This window comes from Vigna unguiculata, chromosome 11 (genome assembly GCF_004118075.2).
Source record: "Vigna unguiculata cultivar IT97K-499-35 chromosome 11, ASM411807v1, whole genome shotgun sequence".
Taxonomy (NCBI): Eukaryota; Viridiplantae; Streptophyta; class Magnoliopsida; order Fabales; family Fabaceae; genus Vigna; species Vigna unguiculata.
In genome coordinates this window covers 4409766-4422393 of record NC_040289.1, presented here as the reverse complement: position 1 = coordinate 4422393, position 12628 = coordinate 4409766, and the positions used below count along the sequence as shown (strand labels likewise).

The 12628-nt window shown below is 32.9% G+C and overlaps 1 protein-coding gene across 1 annotated transcript; it reads right to left on the bottom strand.

Annotated features, from left to right (window-relative positions):
* Positions 1 to 6230: 6230 nt before the first annotated feature.
* On the bottom strand, positions 6231 to 9973 carry LOC114169954 (putative kinase-like protein TMKL1). Its single transcript, XM_028055365.1, has 2 exons — positions 8917 to 9973; positions 6231 to 7881 (listed from the first exon to the last, which is right to left on the bottom strand). The coding sequence occupies exons 1-2, from the start codon at positions 9386 to 9388 to the stop codon at positions 7289 to 7291; spliced, it is 1065 nt and encodes a 354-aa protein (XP_027911166.1). The 5' UTR covers positions 9389 to 9973; the 3' UTR covers positions 6231 to 7288.
* Positions 9974 to 12628: the final 2655 nt, after the last annotated feature.

Here is a 12628-nt window from a genome sequence, read left to right as displayed (position 1 = left end):
AAATACGGCTAAATTTGGGCAAGTGCCAACTTGACCAAATTTTGGTCATGACCAACTCGACTGAATTTGGCCAAATTTAGGTTAGGACCGACTCGCCTAAATATGACCAAATTTCGGTCGCGATCGACTCTGCCAAATACAACCAAATTTAGGCAAGTACCAACTCGGTCAAATTTTGGTCGAGGCCAACACACCGAATTTTGACCGGAGCTGACTCGACTAAATTCGGCCAAATTTCGGTCATGGCCAACTCAGTTGAATACAGCCAAATTTCGATCGTGACCGACTCATTTGCAAACACGACCAAATTTCACTGTAGGTTGTCTCAGCCAAATACGACCAAATTTGGGCCAGGGCCGACTCGGCCAAATCACAATTGGGGCCAACTCGATTGAATTCAACCAAATTTTAACTCGAGCCAACTAGGCTGAATACAACCAAATTTTGGTCACGGTTTTCTCTGCCGAATACAGTCAAATTTTGTCCAGGTTGACTCAGCCCAATGCAGTCAAATTTGGGTCGGGGTGAACTCAACCGAATACTTCCAAATTTTGTCGAGGACCAGCTGGGCCAAATTTCGATCAAGATCGACTTGACAAAATTTGGCCAAATTTTGTATAGGGTCACACCAACTCAATCAAATACGACTAAATTTGGACTAGTCGGTCTCAACTTTTAGCCTAACCTAACAAAAAATATAAACTGAAAATTTGGATTGGATATTTTGGATTATCCTTTTTGAAAATCTAGATTTAGAAAATGGATATCCAATTCATAAAATATATAAAATATATATCATATTGATATCCATATTCAATAAAATAGATTTTAAATGGATTGAATTTTTAATAAAATAGATAGTAAATGGATTAGATCATAGAAAAAATAGATTGAATTTAAAAAATAGATTTTTTTGCCTATCCTTGATTAGAATTTTGTGACACATCTCTTCGCATATTGAATGTCAGAACAGAAAACCAATAAAAAAATATTGTCTACCAACATCTAAACATTTTTCTAAAATCATCCATGTAATGATAGCAGACATCTGCAAAAGCTTCAAATTATTGTTGTTGCATAAGGTTAGCTTTCTATTTCCGGTAAAATAATGTTCTTTCTCTTCTTTCTTTCGATCAATAAGAAACTATTATCTGAAGAAGGATAAACAACAAAAAAAGAACCTTAGATATACTGTAACCAGTAAACCAAAGCACCATTATTTTATGAAAGAATCAAGTATTTCAGTGTAATAATGTGAGACGTGCGACGTGGGACGAGAGACGTGGGATGTGGAATGTGCGACATGAGACGTAAGACGTGCAACGTGAGACGTGGGATGTGAGACGAAGGACATAAGACGTGAGACGTGGAACATGGGACGTGAGACGTGAGACGTGAGACATGGGACGTGCGACTTGAGACGTGGGACGTGCGATGTGAGACGTGAGACGTGCGACGTGAGACGTGATACGTGGGACGTGAGACATGGGACGTGCGAAGTGAGACGTGAGACGTGAGACGAGAGACGTGAGATGTGAGACGAGACACGTGAGACGTAGAACGTGAAACGTGAGACATGAGACATGGAATGTGGGATGTGAGACGACGTGGGACGTGAGACGTAAAATGTGAGACGTGGAACATGAGACATGAGACATGGGACGTGCGACGTGAGACGTGAGACGTGAGAGCTGAGACGTGAGACGTGGGACGTGAGATGTGAGACGTGGGACGTGCGACGTGAGACGTGCGATGTAGACGTGAGACATGAAACGTGGGACGTGAGACGAGGAACGTAGGACGTGAGACGTGAGACGTGAGACGTGGGACGTGACACGTGACACGTGAGACATGGGACATGGAACGTGAAACATGAGACGTGAGAGACGTGGGACTTGGAACGTGAGACGTGGGACATGGGACATGGGATGTGAGAGACGTGAGACGTGAGAGGCGTTTGACGTGAGAGGCGTGCGACGTGAGACGAGAGACGAGAGACGTGAGACGTGAGACATCCGACATGCGATGTGCGACGTGCGGCGTGCGACGTGCGGTGGGCGACGTGCGTCGTGCGACTTGTGACGTGCGACGTACGACGTGCGATGTGAGACGTCCATAAACACTAAACCTTGAAATTTATATTCATAAACTTTAAACCTTACAATTTAATTAAAAATTTTAGAAGTTTAATAAAAGAATTGTTAATGTATCCTTAAATTTGTACTAACAAATTTAAATTATACTCTTGTAAAAAAATGTATTAATAAAAAAAGATTAAATACATATAAATGTGAAAAAATAAAAATATGAGGGTAAAAGTAATAATTAATATTTATTTAACACCTAAAAATAAAAATTATGAGGATAACAACAATAATTTATTTATTGAACTCTTAAATGAGCGCAAGGAAACAGAGGATGATCTGAAAAGTTAAACTAAGGATGGGCAAAAAATCTAATTTTCATGATCCAATCCATTTTTGCTATGATCCAATCCATTTAATATTCATTTTATTAAAAATCCAATCCATTTTATTGGATATTGATATCAATCTGATCTACATTTTATATATTTTATGGATTGTATATCCATACTCTAAATCTAGATTTTCAAAATGGATAATCCAAAATATCTAATCCAAATTTTCAGTTTATATTTTTGGTTAGGTTAGGCTAAAGGTTGAAACGTACTAGCCCAAATTTAGTCGTATTTGATTGAGTTGGCATGACCCTATACAAAATTTGGCTGAATTAGGCCAAATTTTGTCAAGTCGGTCCCGATCGAAATTTGGCCCAGCTGGTCCTGGATAAAATTTGGAAGTATTCGGTTGAGTTCACCCTGAACCAAATTTGACTGCATTGGGCTGAGTCGACCTAGACAAAATTTGACCGTATTCGGCAGAGACAACTGCGACCAAAATTTGGCTGTATTTAGCCTAGTTGGCTTCAGTCAAAATTCGGTCGAATTCAATCGAATTGGCCCCGATTGAGATTTGACCAAGTCGTCTCTGGCCCAAATTTCGTCGTATTCGGCTGAGATGGCCTAGGATGAAATTTGGTCGTATTCAAATGAGTCGGTCACGATCAAAATTTGGTCGTATTCATCTGAGTCGGCCACGACCGAAATTCGGTCGAATTCAGTCGAGTCGGCTGCGGTCAAAATTCGGTTGTGTTGGCCTCAACCAAAATTTGACTGAGTTGGTCCTAACCTGAATTTGGTCGTATTCGGCAAAGTCGATCGTGACCAAAATTTGGTCATATTTAGGCGAGTCGATCCTAACCTAAATTTGGCCAAATTCAGTCGAGTTGGTCATGACCAAAATTTGATCGAGTTGGCACTAGCCCAAATTTAGCCGTATTCGGTCGAGTAAGTCCCGAACGAAATTTTACTATATTCAACTTAGTCGATTGTGATAAAAAATTAACCATATTCAGTCAAGCCAATCCCGGCGGACGAATTTAGTGGAATCAACCCTGACCGAAATTTGACTGATCAGGCCCTGGCCCAAATGTGGTCATATTTGGCCAAGTTGGCTCTGGCCAAAATTTGGTCGTATTAGGCAAAATTGACCCTGGCCGAAATTCAGTCGAATCCAGTCAAGTCGATCTCGACTGAAATTTTGTCAAGTCGACCTTGGCCCATATTTGGTCACGTCGTCCCCAACTGAAATTCGTTCGAAAGTCATCCAAGTTCATCCCGTGCTGAAATTTGGCCTCGTTGGCCTCGACAAAAAATCTGTCAAATTCTATGGTGTCAGCTCTAACACAAGTTTTTAAAAAAATTAATTTGAATTTATTTTATGAAAAATATATTTTGGATTTTGAACTTGATCCAAATATTTATATCTAGATTTAAACTTGATCTAAATATTTGGATCTGGATTTTTAAAAAATTCAATCTACTTTTTTTGAAAAAATATATTTGAGTCGAAAATCTAATCCAATTATTTGGATCCAAAATGGATGTGAATTGAATCATTAAAAATTCAACCCATAATCACCAGTGTGCAGAAAATATATAATGACAAATACATTTACCTAATTAATAAAGGAATGCAGAAAATAATAACGTTTTTTATCTTTTATCACCCATTTAAATTTATTCAATTTATTTAACTTTCATTCTAGTTGTTGTCTTCTCTTGCTTTGGACTACTCTTTCATATTCAATAATCATTATTTCTGAAAATCATTACTTTTCACAGCTAAATTTACATTGATTAGTAAGAAACATGATTAGAAATATTTATATAATTTTTCTAGAAATATAGAAACAATCCGTTGATTTAAGTTTAAATATGTTTATAGTTTTGTAAAGGTTAGGAAGTTTAGATTTTGGTTTCTATATATAATTTTCTTTTCAATCTTATTATAAAATTTAAAATCATTTTTTAATCCTTTTAAAAGGTAACGAATTTTGTTTTAATCCATGCATATTATTCTTTTTTATTTTCATATTCTTCAAAATTTTAAATCATCACTTTTAATCTCTACTATTTTTTTAATATAGATTAATAATATTTATTTTACTAATTTGAAGAATTTTTTTTTCAGAATACATGTCAGTATTTTATCATTTGAATTTTCCTTAACCATTTTGTTCAACACATAAAAAGTTAATAGTGTCATGTAATATTAGAAGTTAAAAATGGTAACTTGTAATTTCATAAGAAAAAAAACAATTTTTTTCATAAACAATAATCGAACTAGTTATGCATTTTATAAACAAAAAAATTAATAAAATAGTACGATATTTTTTTCTCTTAAAATGTTATTTTAATTCAAAAAAGTTAGATTTTTTTCTCCTATTAGTTTGAAGAGAATGTTGATTAAAACTCATCGCTAAAAAAATAATTTTCTAAAACTACTAATTCTTGAAAGATAAACCAAGTAAGAAAAGGCTTACATTCTTAACTTCAATTCCCTGAAAAATAAAAAATTTTCTTTCTATCAAACTTCTTTTATTGATTTTTTTAATAAATGGATTATATAAATATGTAAAATGTGAGCTAAAACCTTGGCCAATAATTAACATATATAATAAAAAATGTAGCTAAATCTTAGGGTGATGAAGGACAATTTATTGCTTCATCTTGCTTGTGGATCCAAACTCATTTGAGACATTTCTTCTTCCCAATTATTTGTAATGGGAAAAAGAGTTTGGTTGGTTAGGTTGTAGGTCATTTCACAACTTAAGCAATAATTGATTTCTAGTGTCATAATTTTTTTTCTCATTTTTAGAAAAAGAATAATAACCATAATATTTATGTTGCAATTATAGTATCATGTGTTGGATAAGGACATCCATAAGCATATATCTCATTCATTAAATAATGAAGAGTGAATCAACCATTCATGGGATTCTACTAGCTTTAATAAATTACTAAGATGCAACAATGATGTTAATCATGTAAAGATGTACTTCTACTTTGTTTTCTAATCACTTTTTTCTTTGCTTTTCAATACTCAAGAAGATCATGAAGAAGGGTAAAATAAAACTTACTCAAAACTCTACCTTTCGTATGTAGAACAATTGAATAAAACTCCATAGTAATACAATTATACAACCCACCAAAAAGACAAGAAAATTTCTCTTTTTTGGGAACACAAACAAAAGCATCACCATCCCTTTTGACTATTTTGTTGGCATTATTAGCTCAATTCTTAAATGCAATGAAAAAGTGAGAATACCATTCAATAAAGCATAAATTTGCAAACTTTCAAGTATAAAGAATAATAACAATATAATGTTAAATGTTAGTAGATATTATATTATAGGCTTAATAGTATTTTTATTCCTATATTTGTAGTAATGATATCATTTGCTAATACAACCATTCACTAGTTTTAGGTGTTTCTTGTCCAATTACAGGGATAAAATAATAAAAAAATGACGTTAACCTTAAACTCTAAACCCTAAATCTAACAGAAAAAATTACCGAGTTCCAGATAAATTTATCTACAAATATTCTTAATACAAACTATGTTGCTATCTATGTCAAGGTGGACACAAAGCTACTACTACATATATAAAGGGAGAAAAAGGTGGGAACCACAATGCTGCATCTTGTTACCACAAACTGTGTTTTGCCCCCACATGTCCCCAATGTGTATGAAGAAATTACGGTTGATTGGTCCTTAGTCAAGGTGACATATCACATTTCCAAAAGCAAAGATCAATTTGACCAAGTTTTGCAATTTCATAACTGTAATTGTGTTCTTTTTGAGGGATAAGAAATGCAAACAGTGTTTAATTTGTTATGAACAAGATAGTGATGTGTGAGCAATGAATTAGTACACCCTCCCTCACCTAACTTCCAACCACCAGCTCCACCAGCTACACTCTATCAATCACAAATTAAAAATTGCAATGGTTGGTGATCATCTAATTCTCTCACTGATAAACGTGCAGTGTCAGAATCCTCTGAAATGAGGGAACAATAATGAGTAAGTAGCATAACTGAAAACTAACATTTCACCAAATCAACAAGATTACAACTGGGAAAGTATGGTCTCTCTTAAGTAAAAAAAAGGGCATACTCAGAATGAAATGGTGTTGCTGAGAGATCTATCCAAACCATAACAAACAATGTAACTTGTTCTTGGTGAGATTTTGAAAATCTGCCACCAAATGATCCCACTTCCTGGCCTACATAATTATTCAGATTCCTTTGCACTTTTGCATGTTCAACTATGGCCATGACATGGATTTTGATAGGGTCACTGTGGATAAAGACCATTTCTCAGCAGATTCTGTGGTTATCCAAACAGGAAAACTCACATTCTGGCTTAAAATTCTTGGACAGCAGCACAACATTCTTGACAGTAAAAGAATCTGAGTAATTTCCCTTCAAATCTCTGCAATCAGTATCAGGGTATAAGAGACATTGTCCATGTCACAAGCTCACTTGTTTTATCAAGCATAGTCTCACAAATTTCAAATTCAGTAACTGGGAGCCAGATCTGAGATTTGGAGTTCAGAATTTGGTAGCTTTAGTTTCAACCTATATGATTCTTCATGTAACTCTAATCCTTAACATCAACATCAACTGTTCTGAAGTCTTTGTTTGGTAGTCAATTGCACAATTTGTAAGCAGAATGCTTACTTTTTTTTTTCTCTTCCTAATTTCTCATATATATAATAAATGTTATATTGTCTCCAACCACATCATTGTTAATGATGAGCCTGAAGAATTTAAAGTGTGCAGTATCACTGCTGCCAGAGTTGCCAGAGTTGCCAGAGTGGCCAATACTACACAAAAAAATCACAAAAAACCCCCCCATGGATTCTAGAACATAATTTCTTCAAGTTTCTTCAGGACTTGCTTTATGTTAGGTCTAACTGAGGGTGAAGGGGAGCAACAAGCCATGGCAAGTTGAAAAACTTTGAGAATGAATTCTTCTGTGACTGGAACACTGTCCTCTCTGCTGTTTCTGAGAAGAATGGCAGGGTGGTATAGATCAGCAATTCTGTGTCCAAGAACTGCATTTCTCATGAAATTTGGCAAATAGAAATCCTCATCAGGAGTAGGGTGTTCATTGATAGGTTCCTTTCCTGAAAGCAGTTCCAGCAAGATCACACCAAGGCTATAGATATCACTCTCTTCAGTAGCATCTTTCATTTTGATGAGTTCTGGTGCCTTGTAACCCTGTGCTGCTGAACTTTCAAGCATTTCTTGGCCTGCAGTAGGATTCAGCAGAAGATGCAGACCAGAATCTGAGATGTAGGGCTGGTAGGAACGGTCCAAAAGAATGTTCTTAGACTTGAGGTTTCCATGGATGATAGGCTTCTCCTGTGATGTGTGAAGATGCTCCAATCCTTTCACTATACCAAGGGATATTCTGCATATGTTTGACCATTTGTAGCACTCTCCATTTCCATCTGCATAGTCAACATCTTTGATCAATATAATGCAAAACAAAAATCAATCCTTGAGGTGTGAAAAGTAGGCCTAATGAATCAAATAGCTTGGTTTGGAACTTTCTGTCTAGCTATTTCATCATCACTTGTTCTTCTTAATGTAGATATTTCATAATGTAATTGAAGTTTTATTAACAGATGAATGAATACCAATGCCATGAAAATGACCATAACATAAGGGAATTGAAATTCAGCAGTGTTAATATCAGCATGGAAAATGTCAATGAAATACCAAAAGAAGAAGAAAGATAGGTTGATTCAGTTTTCTGACACTATAAAAGAAAAGGTCTATTGAGCAAACCAAGAATAAAAAACCTCACACAATTCTTATACTGCTTCCCTTTAAAATAATAAAACAAAAACAAGTAATACATATTCCTACACCACATTCTGCCACTACTGTGCAAAAATGATGCAACTCTTTTTCTAGACAAATATCATTTCACTTTTCAACTTAAACAACTATTGCTCCTTCCATTCTAAAGTAATTTCTTTCAGTTTTTATTTTTGTACCACAACAATAATCCTTTTAGCTTCTTTTAACCTAATTTTTCTAACAGTATTCGTACATATAATTAAGAGCAATTAATGCAGAACCAGAAACATTGAAAAGAAACACAAAAAATGGTTGAAAAGTTAGAGATATTTTTTTACTGCTAAATGTGTATTGATTGAATATTTCGTAATATCTGTGTTAGAATCTTGCAAGGAGGAAGGAATATTTAGAGTGAAATAAAAAAAAAAAAAAACCTCCATGTTTCTTCTATAATTCCCAAATCCCAACAAAACACTAACAGTAACAGTAATACAAACTAAGTAGTGAATGTTTTCAAAGTAATTACAGATCAAGATTTGCCAAAAGCCTTCAAACCCATTATTATACTAACAAAATTAAAACCAAATGAACATCTCAAAAGAAAGAAAACACACAGATTTACTGCAAAAGCAGATAACAGAATTAGAAGTAGAAAAAGGCAAGAGAAACAATCTATTTACCTCTTATGAATTGAGTAAGATTCCCATGTCTATAGAAGGGATGAACAAGAAGCTTCTCACCCCTTGGCCCAGTGTAAAACCCCAGAAGAGGAACCAAGTTAGGGTGTCTTATCCTTCCAAGAAACTGAATCATCTCATCCAATTCTTCACCTCTTGCAGTGCACACTGGCCTCAGAAACCTGAGCAGCCTCACCTTGTTGCTCCTCTGCAACAAGGCCTTGTACAATGTTCCATAGTTGGATTTTCCAATCACTTCCCCTGGAGCATCCAATATGTCACATATTGTAAGGTCTTCCCCACCTTGAAAGATCATCAAATCCTCCTTCTGAGCCACCTCCTCCTCCTCCTTGTGTTCCGAGCTTTCAATGTCCTTACTCTCACACCTTGAAACTCTCTTCTTGCAATACAACACATAACCTGCAACAATCACTAACAAAGTAGCTGAAACCAGTCCAAGAACCAGTATCAACATGGAGGGTGGTTCTCTCCTTGTTCCACTGAAAAATCTGATCTTTCACTACACCCAGTAGTGAGAAGTGGCAGCAACACAATTGGGGTGAATGAAACACACAAAAGTGTTGGAAAAATGGGATAATTAAGATCTGGGGTGTGATGAGACAGAGTGAAAGAGGCACATGTTGATGAAAAAAGTAGAGTGATTTTACATGGAAAATGATAATATTCCCATGTGGGTATATAGGACAAGGAGAAGCATGGTTAAGAGAACTTTGTGGCTGTGGAACCCAATTTTAAGATGAAGGGGAATTGAATGAGGTGGCTAAAGTGTGCAATAATTGAAGCAGAAATGGACATAGGTATTAGGAGAGAGGAATGGAGAATTTTTCTGGGTGGAAAGGAAAATGTGGAAGATACAAGCTGGAAGGAATGACTGAATGTGAATGCAATATGAGACAGATCTAAGGCATGTGATGTTCTATCCCAATTTGACTCTGTCTCTGAATGTTGCTGATGTTATGTGATGTGAAAATACTCATTTGCCACACCACAACACCAAATCGTTCTGGTCACTCCTACATTTATACTTCATAACTTTGCTGCCACAAATATCATTGCTTCATTCTGCACACAATTTATCATGTTATGTTCATTTTCTGTCATCACAAGGTAAATATCAGAACAAAATATCTATGGGGTATTGTTTACTCTAAAATATGATGTTCTTGTCACATTTTTGTTCTTGAAAAAAAATTGCTTAATAGAGTAAAAACTGAGTCTTTGTAAACTCCTGTTACTGGCTTCAACTTTTGAGCATGGTGACTGTATAACTGTTTTATGGCAATGGATATGTAAATGAATTTAATTGAAAGGTACTAACTTGGTTTGTAAAAAACAATGTTGCTGGTGATGGTGGGGGTAATCATTCAATTAGTTAGAGTGATTTCTTGATAATTAAGAATGTAAAAGTTTGAAGTATGTCAAAATCGATATTTTTATGTACTAAATCGATATTTTGTTGTTGAATGTGTGTATATACTTATAATTCTCACGTGTTAAGATTAAAATTTTATACTTTTAAAAGGAATTTTTTAGATAGGGAATTTGAGAATTTTAAGAAATTAGATTGTGTGTTTTTAAAATGATTTATTTAGATAAGATAAATTAGATTTATATAGAATGCTTGATTATTATTAAATGTAAAAATTTATTTAATATTTAATAATTTAATAATTCAAAAAATTAGTTGATGATGTTTTTCTATTGATATTATCTGAAATTATTTTTCAATTAATGTTTTTAAAAAAGAAAAACAATTCATTTAAGATTGAAATGGACTTTTTTTTACATTAACCAAGATTTAGTTTCTAACTCAAACATTCTAGATATGTTAAATTAAGGCACAATTATCTATAAAATTAACAAGTCATCTTGATATTTAAATCATATATTTTAAAATTCTATAAAATAAATAAATAATTTTTCTTGTATTACTCGTAACAAAATAAATAATGATATTTTAATTCATTTCTTTTTATTCACTTTTAACTTATTATTTCAATTATTTTTAAATTATCACATCACATCACTATAAAAAATAAAAATAAATTATTTAAAGATAATAACAATAATGAATTAAAAATAATTAAAAAAAGTGAATTAATATATCATTATTCTAACAAAATATCCCATTATAAGTAAATTTTCAACTAAATTTATCCCTTTTCTCAACTAACTCTATCATGACAAATCTAGAAAGTAAAAATACAAAATACAAAAATTTACTCTATTTTGAAAATTTAATTGATTGAAACTAAGTAGAAATAATTTTGAGAGAAAACATACAAACATTTTTTTTTTATAAAGAGAGAGAAACAAAGACAAATATGAAAAATAAAATGAGAGTATCTTACAAAAATCCTTATAACTTGAAAACAACATGAATAATAGTTAATGAAATTATGTGAAGACCTTAACTGGAGATCAAGTTCATGACATCCAACTAATTAAAACATCCAACTTAATAAAGGAAAATAAGGAAATGTGAGAAAATATCAAATATGAAAAAAAAAACTTATTTTTATAAATACAATATAGAATTCTATATATTAAAATAATCATGTCATCTAAAAATTTCTAAATCTACTTTTTTATCCAAATAATATATCTTAAATTTTCTATTAAAATAAATTATCCTCTAACAATTAGCAATAGTATTATTCTATACTTCATCAATAATAAAAAATTTGTCTCCACTATTATATCATTTGTGTGTTGGAATGAGAGAGATTTGGAATCTTAACGAAGATAATTGCTAGATTTGTGAGATTGAATTATTGGTGTATGAAAGTGATTTTAAACTAACACACTCAAAGCTTATCATTCATTTTTCTACCAGACAAGTATGAATGAAAGTGATAATATTGTTGTTCAGTAAATGTGTTTATTTTATTAAATGCACAAATCTCAATCAAAATAATTATTTATAAAACAGTACAGATATAAATATGATGTCATTATTAACAATTTTAAAATTAATACTTTTTTATATAAATAAGTAATTATGATTTCTTATATACATATATTATTTGCATGTTTGCCTACGTGTTATGTAATGATAAAAGAATTCAAATCAAAATATTTTTCACACTCGTATATAATGATGATGCAGTATAATATATATGAATCTTAATAATTGATTCAAAGTTCTAAATTATTAAAGAATCAAGTAAAGTATTAATTTAAATGTCTAAGGTTAATGTTAATTGAACAAAAACTTAGAAAAATAAAAAATAAAGAATTGACTGAACATGTTATAGAAAAAATACTATGAATAAGTCTTTCTTTCATATTTCCCCAACCCTACTTCTAGATTCAAAAATCCAACTCATAGTAAGGTTTGTACTGAGAAAGCAATTATATTTAGTTTTTGGTGGCAACACCACTTGTCTCTCCTCAATGGTGATCCAGGTGAAGTTTTCTTCATCCCCTTTTTGTTTTATTCATTGAAGATATTCATTGATGGTGTATGGTTGTGGTTTTCAAGGAAAAAGGAAAATTTGCCCTTCTTGATTATGCTCACTATTTTGGTGCTCCATAGGAATCAGGTTGGTCTCAATGTCCTTCAATTGTGTTGGTTAATTTGTATTTTTCATTTTGTTGTTTGGGGTGAATTTTGGGGTGCTCGGTGTTGAATTACTCGTACTTGAATTCTTAATTTACTTGTGCTCGTGTTTGATGTTTGATTTGCTTGTTA

What these genes read in the sequence shown, in the direction of transcription:
- LOC114169954 (XM_028055365.1), bottom strand. Translation starts at nt 9,388, where the DNA reads ATGTTGATACTGGTTCTTGGACTGGTTTCAGCTACTTTGTTAGTGATT. An exon ending in TCTTACTCAATTCATAAGAG is followed by an intron (nt 7,882 to 8,916) that starts GTAAATAGATTG and finishes TTGACTATGCAG; the next exon opens with ATGGAAATGGAGAGTGCTAC.